Below are 15,725 nucleotides of genomic sequence, written 5' to 3'. Positions count from 1 at the left end.
TCTTTTGACGGCTTTTTCAAGGTTGTTTTTGAGCGAAATACAACAAACAGGGGCCGGCCTTCGAAATAATTCTGTTGACAGAACCATTCTGTTTGACAGAACTATTCTGTTTTAACAAAACTTAAATAAGGCATGATTGTTGCCCGAAATGGGTAACTGCGGCGGTAAAAATATAAAGAGAGTGTCAAAAAACATGATACTCTCCATTCTGGAGATTTCTGAAAAACAGGCGCGAAGCGCACACCCATTCTTTGATTTTACTAAAACAGAATAGTTCTGTTTTCTACAGAATGGTTCTGTAAACAGAATTATTTCGAAGCCCCGCCACAAACAGGGGCCAATTAATATGCCATCATTCTTTTAATATTCAACACTGAGCGCATATTCTGCGGCTTTTTGCCCGCTCCGTCTTTTTTGTACAAGACAAAACCTCACAGTTAACTACTAGATAAGCACATTTCTTGCTGAACCCTCGGCTGTCTCAAGGCCGATAAGAGCTTTCAGGAACCAATCGTTAGCCCGTATTCATGATATCCTTCAATGGCAAAAAAGAGGTAATACTAATTATGTCGAAGAATGTCGCCGAATGTCGCCGAATGTCGCTGAATGTCGCCGAATGTGGCTGAATGTCGTCGAATATCCCCAAATGTCATCGAATGTCACCTAATTTTGTTAAATAAAAAGCAAAAATGGCGACATTCGACGACATTCGACGACATTCGACGACATTCGATGACATTCGGCGACATTAAAAGTGTCATCCCTTCTCTGTCATAACAGGATATTGTGAATACGGGCTTGAAATTGGTTTCTGAAAATTACTATTGGCCTTGAGACATTTTATTGTTTTCTTTTTTTGATATAACTCGACGACATTCCGTGACATTCAGCGACATTTGGCGACATTTTAAATAAATTTATAAAATTTAATATTTTTTCTGTTGATGTTGTTAGGTAAGATTGAACCGTCATAAACCCTTGGATGTTTTTATTTCACCCGGAAAGGAGTGTTATCGTATAATTGTCATGAGTTTTATTAATTAGGCTCAACGACGAAAGCTGGGCCGTGGTACTCAAGGTCAATAAAATCAGCAATGTTCAGGTGCGCTTTGATTTGATTGACGATAAAAATTAACGATATCTGCCGCGGAGAGACATTTCTTTTTTGAACTTTTTTTTTTTTTGATGAAAAAATTATATAATACTTTACGAGTTTTTTTACGAATAAGAACAACGCCTTTTTACCCTTTTTTACCTTTTTCTTCACTAAAAACGACTTTTTCTCAAATTGATTCGAGACATATAGCTTCTTGAATTGATAATTGACAGTGAGTGAGCTCTGTGATTATAAATTTTTGAGCGGATTGGAGAATCATATTGTAAAGCCATTCTGGCTAAAGCATTTTAAATCAGGTACTGACGAAAAAAGGTGCGCGTCGGGTCGAAAACTATTTTCTTGGTTCATCAACGATCACGTAAGTTTTTGAATATTCCATTCTGCCTTTTTTCTTTCTTGTCGAAAATGAAGGTGTCGAATGCGATTTAATCCGATTACCAGATCTTTGAAAAAAACAGCCTATGAACTCAAAACCTGTCAAAACATTATCGAAGCCACTGGTGCATGAAATGAAGATTTAAATCCAAGATGATTGAGCTTCAGATGTTGTTACGTCAGAACAGCGCAACGGGAATGACCAACCACGTGGTCTGGTGGTAAGATAAGAACTGTTTGGGGCTTCCTGGTAGACTTTAAACACTTCAACCTTTTTTACAGAATTCTGGCTGCTTGCCAAGAACATGTTACATGGATAAGCATAATTCTATTTATCGTCATTTTAGACGACAAAATACGATTCAACTTGAAGATATGACTAAGTCTCTTGAAAAAATACGGAAAAATTCAACATCTTATCAAGATAAGAAATCTCTCCCCGAGTCGAAAGAAGAGAATAATCAGTTTTTCTTATCGCCCTCAAGATTGATTTTCTACTTCCAAACACATTTTTACTCCCTACTGAAGTACTGAGGTAGATATTGCATTCAAATGCCCCCAAACCGCACGTGAGTCTGATAAATTCTTGGGTTTCAGACCGGTATCATTAAAGGCACCATCGATCAAGTTATACCTGTCTGACCCTTTCCTCGCTTACGTAATAATTTTTTGAACGCTTTTACCATTTGAAGTGGTCCATTTCCAATCAGAACTTGAATTTTATACCTTATGTAACATAAGTTATGTTCAAATGAAAGGAAATAAATTATCCCAAATAACTATCTGTTAGGAAATCAGATTTGATTTAATGATAACAAAGAACCAAAATAAAAATAATAAATTTAGACCATTGTTTAAAAACTCATAATCTTGATAAGAGGAATTTTTGATCAAGAAAAATCAATATTTATGCCAAAATAAGGGCAAATTCGTCAATTTTTAGCGAAAAGTCCAATTTTCGAATACGATATTGGGGGTGTTAGAAGCGAGATAGACCCCAGGGTCAAAATTCTAAAATTCCGAAATTTGATTTTTCGAAAAAAGCTGAAGGGGCGGGGGTCCCGAAGGAATAATCGTTTGAATTAAATTTTGAGCAGAAAAATAATAATCAATAATTATTAAGGACCCCCGTCAGCTTTTTTCGAATAATCTTGTTTCGGGATTATAAAATTTTGACCCCGGAAATGGATTCTACGGGTCAAAAACGATTTTAAGGCTTCATTTTTTGTGGTCTATTTCGACTATTTCTTTACCAAAATTGCATTTGAAAATTGGATTTTTCGCCGAAAATTGACGAATTTGCCCTAATTTTGGCAAAAATATTGATCTTTCTTGGTCAAATATTCCTCCTAACAAGTTTCTGAAGCAAGTTTAACCTGAGGACGCGTTAAGAACCAAAAATAATGTGTTTTTGAATATTTCCATTTTTGAAGGAAAGAGCTGACGGGGGGGGAACCTTAATAATGAAACTGATTTTTCGACCCGGGCATCACTTCTGATTAAGTTTTTCAGATCTTGGAGCCTGGCTTATTGCATCCTTCCATGAGAAATAAGAAAAGCGACAGCTCAAGCAAAATCTCAACGCGCCGAAAATTTTCAAAGAGAGTGTTTACGAAATTATTTACAATTGTTATTCGCGGACAAACTTTTCTGTTGCAGGTGTGAAAATAGTTTGCGAAAGATTTTAATGCTTTTGTTTGCGAAGGTCCAGTTTTTTTCAGGAGAATCATTGAGATGCAATCCTAACATAAGAATTCCAGATAGGGAAAGTTTTCAAAGCTATTCTAGTTCAATATCGCGACGCTGAACCGCGCGTTTACGATCTCTGGCGCCCTCGATATAATAAACTCGAGTGCTCCCTTGCTGAGCTCGATTTTTATCAACCGTGCTGAGGAAAAAATACGGTTTCAGTTGACCCCACTTGTGAACTGAAAAATACACAAGCGCAGAGAAAAAGGCAGTTTCCGCTTTAACTTTTTTGATAAACAAACTAAAAAAAAAAGAAGAAAGAAATGTCAATAGAAGGAAGTAGAGACTCAAGAGAGGAATTTCTGAAGACTTTTGATCAGGAAAGGTTCCAGAAGAAATAAATTAAACTTATTTTTTCAGTTGTCACTGTCTTATTTTCTTCGATCAAAAAAACTTCAAATCTTCTCAGTAGAAAAGGGGTTCTTTCTTCGGGGGTGTCAGGAACCGACTGAAAAATTTCCACAAATTTTGCGTGGAAATTTTCTGCCAATCAAAACTCTGGATTCGGCTCAGCTGCCGACTAGCCGCCCACGCAAAATTTGTCGAATTTTTTTGTCGGTTCCTGACGCCACCCCCTTTATTTAACCCCGGAACGCATGGCCATTTTTGCCAATTTCTGACCATTTTTTAACCCAATATTGTCGCGATTTGGGCATAAAGAGAATAAAAATCCGGGTTTATATATGATAAACGGACTCTAAGCTACAAAAATATAACTTGAGCGTGGTCATATTATATACGTATAACAAATAAAATATGGGTTTTTTGATGAACAAAATCGTATTACCCAAAAATGGGTCGTATATGCGTTCCGGCGTTAAAATGGAATTCGGTTGGTCAAAGAGATCGGCCAATTTTTGGATTTACTCGTTGGAAAATTGCCCCCTTTCTTAAAGAAAAATTATAAATTGAAAACTAAGGTGTCGCCTTCAACTTGAAATCCGTTTTTAACACCTGAATTTAGTTCGTCTTAGCAATATTAACCTGGTTTTTCACATGACCTAGTGTTAGGACGCTATAATCATCAAGCTTGAAATTAACCGGTGCCTCGATAATCCCTTTAGCAAAACTTTCTGGCTTGGAACCAAATGAAAGGAAAGCCAGCTGACCGACAAATCCCGCCGCGCGAATTCGAATCGAGCATCAAGAGACACGAAAACGCTTCTTTTAAAATTTCTTTTCGGCTTTTTGGCGATTTTCGCACTTTTGCTCATCGGCGGCGCAGTGACGACTGAAACAAAACCCGGAAAAAGCAGCAGACCAAAAATCGACGAGTCAGTTTTAAAAGTCGAAGTCGAGGAAATCATCATTTTGGAAGAGAGGAATCGAAAAGAAGAAACGACGGAAATGCCCCAAGAAAAAACCGTAAGTCACAAGTTATATAACTAGCTTTCAAAAGAGACTTTTTTCTGAAGGAGAGTTCAAAGGTTGATATTTGTTAAAGGCTTTTTTTAAAGAGGTGTGAGGGAGAAATTTATTATTTCCGGAACCAAGAACCAAGTCTTAATCTAAGGAGCACCTCATGAATCGTGATTTATTGCTCCGTCTTTTCTCGAAGGATTGACTCTTTTGACAAGTTATATAATTAATCTCTGTGTCTCTTTTTGAATTATCAGTCTATTCTACTAGCTGCTCAACAATTTCCTCGGCCGCTGGCAAGAAGAATCCTCCACTGGTGTTGCCGAATACATTGACGCCGAGGGAGGAAGCATCTTCTACAAAATGTTCGCGAAAAAGATGAAATGCGACATTGAGTACAACAAGATCGAGCCCAATGTCTACCAGTCCACCTTTTATCTGACCATCGGGCCGCCAATGAAATTTCCTCTTCGATTCGACCAGCCTTATCAGCACAAAAGTCCGACTGGCGATCAAGTCGTGTCTGTTGCCGAGTTCAGGCCTGGCTTCAATGATATTATTGCTAAAACAAAGGTAAGGACATCGATTTTATCCTGATTTTTGATCATTTTTAGGGAGGTCATGAAGGGACAACGCAAACAAACATTCAAATGATAGATTCTAAACTACACCTGACGACGACGATGCTTGATAAAAATATAAGCTGTACAAGAGTTTATAGCAGAAAACCTTCTGATCTTTGACTCGGCCTTTCTTAGTATAAAATAAAAATTTTATCATCTTAGAACATTTTGCCTCTTCAAATTATTTTTTTCTTTTCAGGGATTTTGCGCCATTGTATCGAGAATGTAGTCATGAATCTTGTAGTTGTAGACTTTTCCGTAGACGGAAGCGATGTTAGTATCACACTTGGAAGCTCCGAAGGATACGATGCCGGAGTAGTACCATTTTCCGTGGATGAAGCAGTGAAGCGGCCCGCCGGAGTCGCCATTGCAGGCGCCTTGTTTTGGTGGATTCACTGAGAATTTACTGTAATTTGATTGAAGAAAAGAACCTACGTGGCCGTGTTCCGAAGCATTGCATGTCACCAGAGGTCTCAAGTCCGTTGCCTTCCTTGTACAGCTTGTGGCAGTCATCATCGTTCATGTAGTTCAACGCTGCTTGTCGAAGAACCGGGGAGCCAGCGCCGGAGGATGATTCCGAGGTCATGCCCCAGCCAGAAACGACGCACAGGAATCCATCTGGGAGAGACCAGTCCTTGTGGGCAAGACAAGCGGGCTGGACGTAGTCGTTGAATGTGAAGGAGCCTTTCAATTTGAGCATGCACACATCTTTCAACGGATTTATCAAAGCTCTAGAAATCGCGCTCAAAAATGCATTGAAAAATCCTTCCTTGTTGTTTGCCTCTCTTCTCCCAGTTTGGATTCATGAACACTTCCTTGATCTCCTGACTTTGCTGGTTCGTCTTATCGTTTCGATAATCATGTGCTCCAGCAACAGCGATATCACTCGAGTAAGAGCCAATAAATACCAGTTCTCCGCAATGAGCAGCAGTTGCCACCCAATTTGGCGCAACAACAGTGCCGCCACAGTAGAAATTGTATTGCGTTCCGATTCCAGCCTGCCAGGGGAAGGAGTGGGGGACGGCTTCTTCTCCGTTGACGACGCGGTCGTTTGAGAAAAATGAGGATCTTCCTTCTTCTCCGTTTCGGACATAACGATCTTAAAAATGATTTCTGGTGGAAAAGGTCAGCTTTACCTTGAGCAACATAGTCGAATCCTTGAATGACCGGCTCAAAAACTGAGTTTCCGCAGCTTTCGTCCGCGGTCAAATCTCCGGGGGGAAAGTTGCCTGATCCAGGAGCTGGGTAAGGCGGAGGTGTTGGGTATCCAGCGATATTGGTATGATCTGGAACGGCAGAAGCGGTGGTCATAGTGGTTGTGGATGATTCTGTGGATGTGGTGTCTGTTGGAGGCGGGGAAGTGGTGCTCTCGGTTGTCGTGCTTGTTGTGGATTCAGTTGAGGATGGTGAAATGGGAGTTGTGGTTGAGTCGATAGTAGTTGAGTCGCCTTATCGATTGAGAAAGAATTTGAACAATAAACATACCTGTCGTGTAGGTGATCGTTGTTCCTTCCGTAGTCGTCGTTGTCGTCGAAACGTACTCATCATTGATGTAAAAGCTAAATTTGAGCCCTCTTTTCTCTGGCGGAATGTATCCATATCCCTTCTGCAGATAAATTTCCGGCCGATAGTGATTGACTGTGATGACTTTTCCAGTGTCAGAGTCGCAAAGCGTCCAACGAGGAGTGTAGCCGCCGTCATAGACATTCACGTAGCTGTTGCAATCGGGATGAAGATCGATGTCTTCAAAGATGAAAGTGTATTTTGCCGCCCCTGGGGCGCGGAATTTCCATTGCTCGCTCTGAGATTTTCTGATGCAGAATCGATCAATAAATTCTTACCTTTGAATATCCCCCTGGATAGCCAACTGATGTGATGGTTCCAGCTGGATCCTCAACTGTCCAAAAATAGTCACCTACTGTAACTCCGAAGAGAACAGTCGAAATTTTCATTTTCTCTGAGAAATTTAATTTTCAGAATGATAGAGAGTGGTAAATTTGTTCCAGTGTTGAGTCGACAGACTGATTTTTTCTCATGCAAGTTTTTTTTTGAAACTTGGACTTATCAAGAAGTTTTTTCAAGAGTTCAAAATTGTCGTTCCAATCCTACTTCTCATAAACCTGCGCGAATATAACGAAGTAGTTTTTTGGCTCGACACAATTTTTGGAGTTAAGAAGATTTGGAGTAACAAAACCTGGAGCAACCGAAATTTTCAAACCGATTTTTAAGGATGTTAAGGGCCTCCCGGCCCCCTCAAACCCTGGCGAAAACCCGGCTTTGGGCCCGGGCTTTCTTTTGACCGAGTCAGATACCCTTAATTATGACTTTAACAACCTTAAAAATCGGTTTGAAAATTTCGGTTGCTCCAGATTTTGTTACTCCAAGTCTTCTTAACTCCTGAAATTGACTTTTGCCTAGTTTTTTAGATTATTTTTGACGGGACGATGAGTGCTGTGATATTAAGGTGAATGCGTTAGAGTATTAGTCCGCGGTCGAATTCATACGAAATATGTGGTCATCTGTCCAACATTATTAAGGCAATAGCACTCTTCCAATATGAGCACATCATTCCACCTGAAACCGATATAAGAAACATAATCTCAAGATTTTTTTCGTCGAAAATGAAGAGATCCGAATCATGTGACAATTAGAAAATCAAGGAAGGACTTTTTGAAAAATAGCTATTATATGAAATATGGGGAGTAAGATCGAATTTCGACCAATCAGATTTTCCGCAAAAATTTCGAGATCTTGGTTGACCAATCAGATTTCAGTAAAAAAAATAATTTCAAAAATCGTAATTTTGCCTCGATTTTTCGCGAATTCGAGCCGCCAAACCCCCGTCATTTTATTATTCGGACAACAATATTGGAAACGGATTTAAATTTGCGAAAAATAGTTCGTTCATCTGTCGGATCAGTTTCAAATCAAAGATAAACCCAATACTCGAACTTTTTCTTTTCTCCCAAAACATGCGATTTCAAAGACTTTTACTTCGCTTTTATAAAAATTTTAAAAACAAAAAAGGAATCGCTATCGATTATTCTCCGATCATAAGATTAATAAATGAGTGATAAGAAGTTTAAGCATCGATTGATTTTTATTTTGAAATTATTACCAAGTCCACTCCAGAGGTCAATTATTGACTTGCCATAAGTAAAAAAGCTGAAGAGAAATCAGATCATGAGCGATTCTCCTGAAGACCTTGAGTGCAATATTTTATATCATCCAGGTAAGCGATTGGGAATAAGACACCTTAAAAACCCTGAAAAATTTGGGGTGGCGTCAAAAACCCACAAAAATTTTGCGTGGGCGGCTACTCGGCTTCTGATTGGCCGGTAAGCCTAATCGTAGATTCTGATTGGTTAAATAATTTTTTCTCGAGTCCTAAAACCCTAACCCTAACCCTAACAACAAAATAATTTGACAAATTTTGCGTGGGCGACTACTCGGCTCCTGATTGGCCGGTTTGCTGCATCAAGGATTCTGATTGGTTCAAAATGTTAAATCTATTGAAATTTTTTCTCATGTTCTCAAGCCGTAACCCTAACCCCAAAAATTTGTCTTACTCAATCTTTAACCCTAAGTTAAGGTCCCTAACCCTTATCCTTCATTAGGCGAATTTGGCAACGAATTTGGAAGTGACTACAATGCCTCCTATTTCTCTCAATACTACCAATACAGCTATCAAAACTATGCCGATTATGCCGACTACAATCACGAAGATACCGAGAACTGGGAGAAAAACTTCAAGTTTTACCTGCTCTCCCCTTGTTTTTTCATTAAAATTAAGGGTTCAACCAATCGACCTGGTCGTCGCCATCCTTATCGGTTTGATTTCAATCGGCGGAATCATCGGCCACGGACTGATTTTATTCATCATGTACTGTCGCCCTTCCCGAAAAACTTGGACGAGAAGTATGATGCAGCTCAATTCGATTTTCGCCCTCAGCTATTTGATCGTTCAAACATCGCGGGATATATTGACGATTTTGAGCGGAGAAACACAGTTGGAAACAACAACTTGGGGACGATTCAGGACCGTGTTCCATTTTTATCGGCAGAACCAAGAAAAGGAAGTGATTTGATCGATCTGGGTGTTGATTAGCCGGTAAGCCAAATGCAGCAATCTTATTGGCTCTTCAAAAAATCACTTCCTATCCTTAGTTTATGCCATTTTTAGGGTTAAACCAATTTATTGAAGTGATTTTATGGATCAGTGTTTTGATTGGCCAGTAGGCAAATACAGCAATCTTATTGGCTCTTCAAAAAATGACTTCTTTTTCTTGGTTTTTGCTTTTTTTATTCTTTTTTGGTGGATTTGATCTTGGAACACGCATCAGTTGCAAATTTATAAATTTATGGGTAGGTCTAATGACCGATTTCTTATACCACAGTGGATTTAAATCCCTTAGGTCTACGTCTGCTCTGGCGTGAATATCATGTCTAATGTAGCAATGATGGCTGATAGATGCCTTGGAATCAAAAAGCCTTTTCTCAGGAACTCGGTTGACCCAGTTTTAAATTCCTTCTCACCCAAACCTTGCTGAACCAAGAAAAACAGAAGCAAATTTCTCAGCTCGAGCACGAATAAAATTTTGGTAAAATGCTTTATCGTCGGATTTCCTTGCGCAGTAGCAACGCCGCTGTTCTTCTTTCACGATCAAATTTGCGGACTGTGTATGCCAGCTTTGTCACCATCAATAACTGCAGGTATTTGCGAAAAGCCCGGTTTTGAGGTTTTTTTGATGAGATTTTTTTTGTTTCTTTGTTACAGAGATCAAATTGTATCTTCGCTCAATTCAATAAGTTTCTTGCGCAGATCGTCGAGGAAATAATATTGAGCTAAAAGGGTTTATGAATTAATGATACGATTTTCATACCTTTAAATAATGCTTTCTCCAAGGATTTTTTATAGATAGTAAATCCAATAAGTTTCTTCTGAACACGTTCATCGTTTATATTTACTCCTGGATGAGCTTTTTCTTTTTCTACAAAGACAAAGTCGCCTTGTTTTTGAGGTCCAAGCTTTTCGATTTCTTTTTCGAGGGACGAGAGAATAGCGTAAGCTACACGCAGATCTTTGTACATTCTGGCTTAATTTTATTTTTGAGGAAAATTAGGATGACTCTCTAAAGTGACTTACTTCTCTCGTAAACGTAGATAATATAGTAGATAAGGAGAGCAAAGCATACCGCAGATGAGAAAATATACAATCTGCATAAAATTCCGTAAAGCTGAAAAATTGATTAATGACTCCTTGTTGATTTTGTCTCTGACCTACATTGTCAGTTTCATTATCATAAATGCCGAAAATAATGGAGGCGGATATTGAAATAATCAACCCATAAAATGCCAAAAATAAGTGTCCATAATCAGCAGGGCCAAGAAATATGTTTTCTCCCACTTCGGTGTCAATTAATTTTTCCAGCAATAATGAAGTCGTTATGAATTCCGCTGGTAAACTACTTTTTTGACAATAATTTCAAACAGCTTTTATCTAACCTGATAATGCCATGAGGAAAGAAGCCCAGAACAAAAAGAATCCAAAGAGGCTTTTTGATCCAAATAAACCATTTGTTTTCGCAAAAACGTCTTTTCCTAGGCGTCATCTCTAGTACTAAATGCACCAGCTGATCGATTGGGAGGTGTGCGAAAGAATGATTATCCCGGAAGAAAAGCCCTTTATTTGCTTTTGTCAGCGTACTAATAGTCCGACGATCGGAACCATTTTTCAGCAAATTGACAAAGTACTGTTATGCGTCAAGTGTAAATCAGATTCTCTAGTCTTCTATCAGAGTGGGAATCGGGACAAAAGTCTAGCACCAACTCCTGGCCAAGCTACCACACCGTGATACAGGCCCTCGCTGAGTAGCGCTCGCGAGCAAGACTCTCGCTGGAGAGCTGCCCAATTCTGAATCGGCAATTCAAAATCCCTTCTCTTTTCTTTCTCTACTTCACTCTCATGGACTTTGCAACTAAATGAATTTATTTGTCCCCCCAGCCTATCAGAGTCATGATTTGTTGAATGATTAGGATTTCTACGCCCTAAAATTCTTTGAAAATTTATTTTTAGCCCGAAATGTCTATGCTTTTGTCATCTTCGCTTTTCTCTTCGTTTTTCCTATCATCGTCAGGTACGTATTTTAGTCGGTACTGAATCTGTCACGAATGTCACGATTTGACTGTATATGTCACGTTAACTGAGACATAGATTCGTGAGTTTCGTGAAATTCGTGACATTCGTGACATTTGTGACATTCGCGACATATTCTGCACCATAGTATTTTTCCTTAGCCCTTATCCCCACCCAACCCTAAACTAACGCTAACCCTAGCTTGATCCTGAACTCTGTCATCACAAACGCAAGACTTCGACAAGAAAGTGGTCCGAGACGAACTGTCAATGCAAAGGATGCGCAATTTTTCGTAAGAAAATATTTTCAATTTTTTCATGATTTTTGTCTTCAGCATAAACTTCATAAATACAACAAGATGGATTCGGCGATTTATTCAATCTGCTTTTTGCCGTTTTATCTTCTCGATGTGGTTAAGGAGCTAGTGCCGTTTTGGGTGGTGGAGCATATTTTGCACATTTGCCTCTATGTTTCAAGGTAAAGATTTTTTGGATAAAAAATATAATAGTAATTATCTTATTATGAACTCTAGAAACAGAATACAGAAATCATAAAGGCGCCTTTTCAAGAAAAATACATATATTATATAAATCTCAGAATCCTGGTCGTTTCTTACTTTTGCGTCTCCCCATTGGTCTACTTCGGCTTCTTCAAAATCCACAAAGTCCTCTCGGGCAACAAATCCGATGCTCACCGACTCGAGGCTTACGAAAATTCAAAGGCTTACCAAACCCGTCAGCTTTATCAAAAGCGCCATTCATCCACACCCTCGCACAGTCAATTTAACAAATGCTTCGAAAAACCGCGAATAATTTCGTTTGACAAAGTACTTACCGACGAAGGGCTCATTCCGGCGATTCAGAGTCGATCGAGTGGAAATCAGGAGATAAATTTACAGGTTAACTTTTTCATCGTTCAAAATCCACCTCAATTTTCTTTTCAGCCAATAATAAACGTCAACGTGACAGCGAACATTCACAATTACTCATGTGACAGCTCCCCAACGAGCCAAAGAAACATCAACGATACTAACTGTTCAATAAATGTTGTTATTTGAAAATCGATTCGTTTATTAAAAAGAAGATTTTATTTGGCATACAGATTGGACAAATATTATGATAAAATGAAGTTGTGGTCAGTTTGATTTTGATAGTTTGAGGACGTGCCATTGCGATGACGGAAGCTTTGGACTGAAAAAACTGAGATTGGCAAGGCCTAAGGAGAGGCTTAGCTTAAGGACACCCCTCCCGTCAGCTTATTGAAGAAATTTATTTCTTTACCTTGAAATCATATCTCTCCAATGTTGTCTTTCCAAAGAGCTTCCCTTGTGACCGAGGATGACCTGAAACAACATAACGGTAACACTTCCGAGATAGTAGGGTTATCGGTCGGGCAGCCCCTTATTCTAAGCCTTACCCAGGGGGCTACTCCCTCCCCCATAAGTGCTAATCTAGGGGGCTGCCCCCGAAGGCCTAGCCACAGGGGGCTACCCCCCCCAACGCCCCCCTCCTTAGGCTTAACTCAGGTGTGTTCAACCCCCAGAAGTTCTGGGCCAGAACCCCTATTTAGTGGTCACTGTCCCCTAACCCTAACCCCTAACTGACAAAAGGGTTCAACCAATCAGTTTATTTTTGGGTGCCCGACCGATAGCCCGGTCGGACCTTAATTCGTCAAACTTGGCAGACTCGTCAGAGTGCTACATCACTTCTGCTCCTCCACATATTCCTACCTTTCCGATACACTCGTTTCTTCCGATTCTATCCTTATCCATCACAATAACTTCCAGCGTATAGTCCTTCAACTTCTCCATTGGGATATAAAACTCGAATTGCTCATTGAACTCCGGGTTCAGCGTGTTCTTCTTGACAGCAGTTTTCTTTTTCTCCATCCTTTGCCCTCGATGATGAAGCCATATCTTCGTATAAGGATCTTAAACGATTGATTATGATTCGAAAAAAGGGACTTGATCCTCACCAGATGAGCCGTTGAGATCCATCGCGCGGAGGTTTGAGCCTTTGATGATCCCCAGGACGAGACGGCCCTCAAGAGGGACATACATGAGCGAGATTAATAGCTGGCCGCGTTTTTGCTGAGAATTTTATATAAAGAAATCATGGAGAAGAAGGGGGGCTATTACTGTAGCTGTGCAGGGAGCGAGGGGCTCGGTGAAGATTTGGGCGTCTGATGATAGGTGAATTCGATTCAGTTGAACGAAGACCTTAATTTAAGATGAAAAACATGAACCGAAAATTATTAATCATTTGACCTACCTCGCCGATAGGATCATTTCTTGAAAACCGATCCCAGTCCATCATCTGAAGGTACAAGACTCGCTGGGAAATCTTTTCATAGGGGTAATCTTAAAATTAATCATCGGAGAAAACCAGCCCTCGGTTACTTTGAAAGACCAAAGTTTCGTTCCACTGAGGGTTGAGAGTTTTCCTCCTCACTTTTGTTTCCAGCTTGTTTTTCTTGTCGGGAAGCAGGCATACCTCTAGAATGAACAGAAAAAGGGGTTGGAGAAAGACATACTTTGACGTAAGGATCGGAGGTGCCGGAAATGTCCATAGCGGGGAGTTTATCTGCTTTCATGATTTTCACTATAAACGTCGAGCTAGCGAAATCATAAGCCAGGCTGAATTTGAGTGTTCCAAGACCATAAGTCTTCTGCTGATCTTTCTAAAAACATTCGTCAGACCTTATTTTGGGGAGGTGTCTTGAACCGTCGGTTTCGTCCGACAAGATTTCGACAAATTTTACGTGGAAATTTTCAACCAATCAGAAGCCTGAATTCCGAAAACCGGCGAATCAGCAGCCGAGTAGCCGCCCACGCAAAATTTGTCGAATTTTTTTGTCGATTTCAGACACCATCCTCGTTTTCTTGCTTACGATATCATTTATTGTCTCTGAGACAGACTGGAGTCCGGCCGTTATTTTTCCAAGAATTCCAACTGAATCTTCGGTTGATCCGATTGTTCCTGTATTTTGTCTGTTACAGCGTTCCTTAAATTTTTCCCGCAAATTCGCGATAAATTCCGGGCTGTATTTATCGCTAGAAAAATCAAATTCAAGCTCGAATTTTCAATTTTTGAAACCTGAAGACGAATTCCTCTTCTTCATCATTACTCATGCTAAAATTGTATTTTCGGAGGCGCTTTGATTTGATTGAAAAAAAAGGAACCAGTGCCAATTTTTAGCCGCTAGCAGCACCTTCTAGCGGCGCGGAAATGTAAGATATTGCGGAGGAAGATAATATTGAACGAACGCGTGTCTTATACTTGGATTAGGCGAGATAGAGGTGCTGTTGATTTTTACTGGATCAGGCGTGTTTTCTTGGCTGCTGTTTTTTGGTTCAGACTTTGCGATTGAATAGAAAGGAAGAGATCACAGTCATAAATTGATTTTTTTACTATAAAAATATCATAATGACACCCTTATTCTACCCAAAATGAAATGCCAAGCCGTTTATTCAGGATGGCGTCAGGGACCGACAAAAATTTCGACAAATTTTGCGTGGGAGGCTACTCGGCAATTGATTGGCCGGTCAGCCGAATCAAGGCTTCTGATTGGTTGAAAATTTTAACGCAAAGGTTGTCGGAAATTTTTTATTGGCTCATGACAGATGCGACAATTTCGACCAAAACTTGGGTCAATCAGATGTCTGCGTTCCTTTGGTAGGCCAGTCAGATCTCAGAACCTTATTTTAAAAATGTGTGTTATTTTTGGCTGATTTCATGTAAGTTCATCCTTGAACCAAATCCTGAGACGTGACATTAGCGCGAAAGACAATCTTCTCGATGCATTGATAAATCCTGATCCCTTTTAATCGGTTTGATTCGATGCGTTCGTTTAAGATTACGCCCCTACCAACGATTATTGCATATAAATCCAATTATCGACTGATATGTATTTTTTTCGTCAAAGATTTGTATTCTCTACCTTTTCTATCTCCCTATCTAAGCCCTTTTGAAGGGAGTCTTTTGAAAATACTCTGAATATTTATTTCTTTGGCGAAAAAAAGTCTCAAGTGTTAAGAAAAAGAGCACCCTGAATCTGCTGATGACAGATTCTTTCCCCGTCGCCAGCAGGTTGCATTAAAGCTTTTCCAAAACAAATGAGATCAATTATAAATGCTTTATTTCTATTCTCGAGTGTTAAGAAAAGTTTCAATTTGTCTTCAGATTGAAGCTATTTGGGTTCAAAATGGGGGCTAAAACAATAAATAAATGTGCATTTTAGGATGACCAGTAAGATTGCTGTATTTGGCCTACCAGCCAATCAAACCCGTGATCAACAAAATCACTTCTATAAATTGGTTAAGCCCGAAAAATCGCTTCCTCTTCTCTTTTTTTGCAGAAAAAAGGAG

The 15,725-nt window shown here is 39.6% G+C and overlaps 4 protein-coding genes across 4 annotated transcripts; 1 reads left to right on the top strand and 3 right to left on the bottom strand.

The window, feature by feature from the left end:
• Positions 1-3,226: 3,226 nt before the first annotated feature.
• LOC145695704 (uncharacterized) lies at positions 3,227-5,387 on the top strand. The gene is made up of 4 exons (XM_081772707.1): positions 3,227-3,566; positions 4,342-4,606; positions 4,871-5,173; positions 5,215-5,387. Exons 1-4 carry the CDS (start codon positions 3,505-3,507, stop codon positions 5,341-5,343), a joined length of 759 nt encoding a protein of 252 aa, XP_081628833.1. The 5' UTR covers positions 3,227-3,504; the 3' UTR covers positions 5,344-5,387.
• LOC145695768 (chymotrypsinogen B-like) lies at positions 5,270-5,928 on the bottom strand. The gene is made up of 2 exons (XM_081772789.1): positions 5,659-5,928; positions 5,270-5,618 (listed from the first exon to the last, which is right to left on the bottom strand). Exons 1-2 carry the CDS (start codon positions 5,921-5,923, stop codon positions 5,419-5,421), a joined length of 465 nt encoding a protein of 154 aa, XP_081628915.1. The 5' UTR covers positions 5,924-5,928; the 3' UTR covers positions 5,270-5,418.
• A 26-nt stretch (positions 5,929-5,954) lies between these two features.
• On the bottom strand, positions 5,955-7,193 carry LOC145704474 (uncharacterized). Its single transcript, XM_081781929.1, has 4 exons — positions 7,065-7,193; positions 6,709-7,024; positions 6,360-6,671; positions 5,955-6,322 (listed from the first exon to the last, which is right to left on the bottom strand). Exons 1-4 carry the CDS (start codon positions 7,173-7,175, stop codon positions 5,955-5,957), a joined length of 1,107 nt encoding a protein of 368 aa, XP_081638055.1. The 5' UTR covers positions 7,176-7,193.
• A 5,301-nt stretch (positions 7,194-12,494) lies between these two features.
• On the bottom strand, positions 12,495-14,489 carry LOC145704451 (synaptotagmin-7-like). Its single transcript, XM_081781911.1, has 10 exons — positions 14,455-14,489; positions 14,249-14,411; positions 13,892-14,038; positions 13,758-13,851; positions 13,630-13,718; positions 13,497-13,577; positions 13,334-13,448; positions 13,089-13,288; positions 12,640-12,701; positions 12,495-12,549 (listed from the first exon to the last, which is right to left on the bottom strand). Exons 1-10 carry the CDS (start codon positions 14,487-14,489, stop codon positions 12,495-12,497), a joined length of 1,041 nt encoding a protein of 346 aa, XP_081638037.1.
• Positions 14,490-15,725: the final 1,236 nt, after the last annotated feature.

The sequence above is a fragment of the Oikopleura dioica genome, chromosome 1, assembly GCF_907165135.1.
Source record: "Oikopleura dioica chromosome 1, OKI2018_I68_1.0, whole genome shotgun sequence".
In the NCBI taxonomy this organism is placed as follows: domain Eukaryota; kingdom Metazoa; phylum Chordata; class Appendicularia; order Copelata; family Oikopleuridae; genus Oikopleura; species Oikopleura dioica.
Note: the sequence above shows the minus strand (reverse complement) of the source record. Positions and strands in the feature narration are given on the sequence as shown.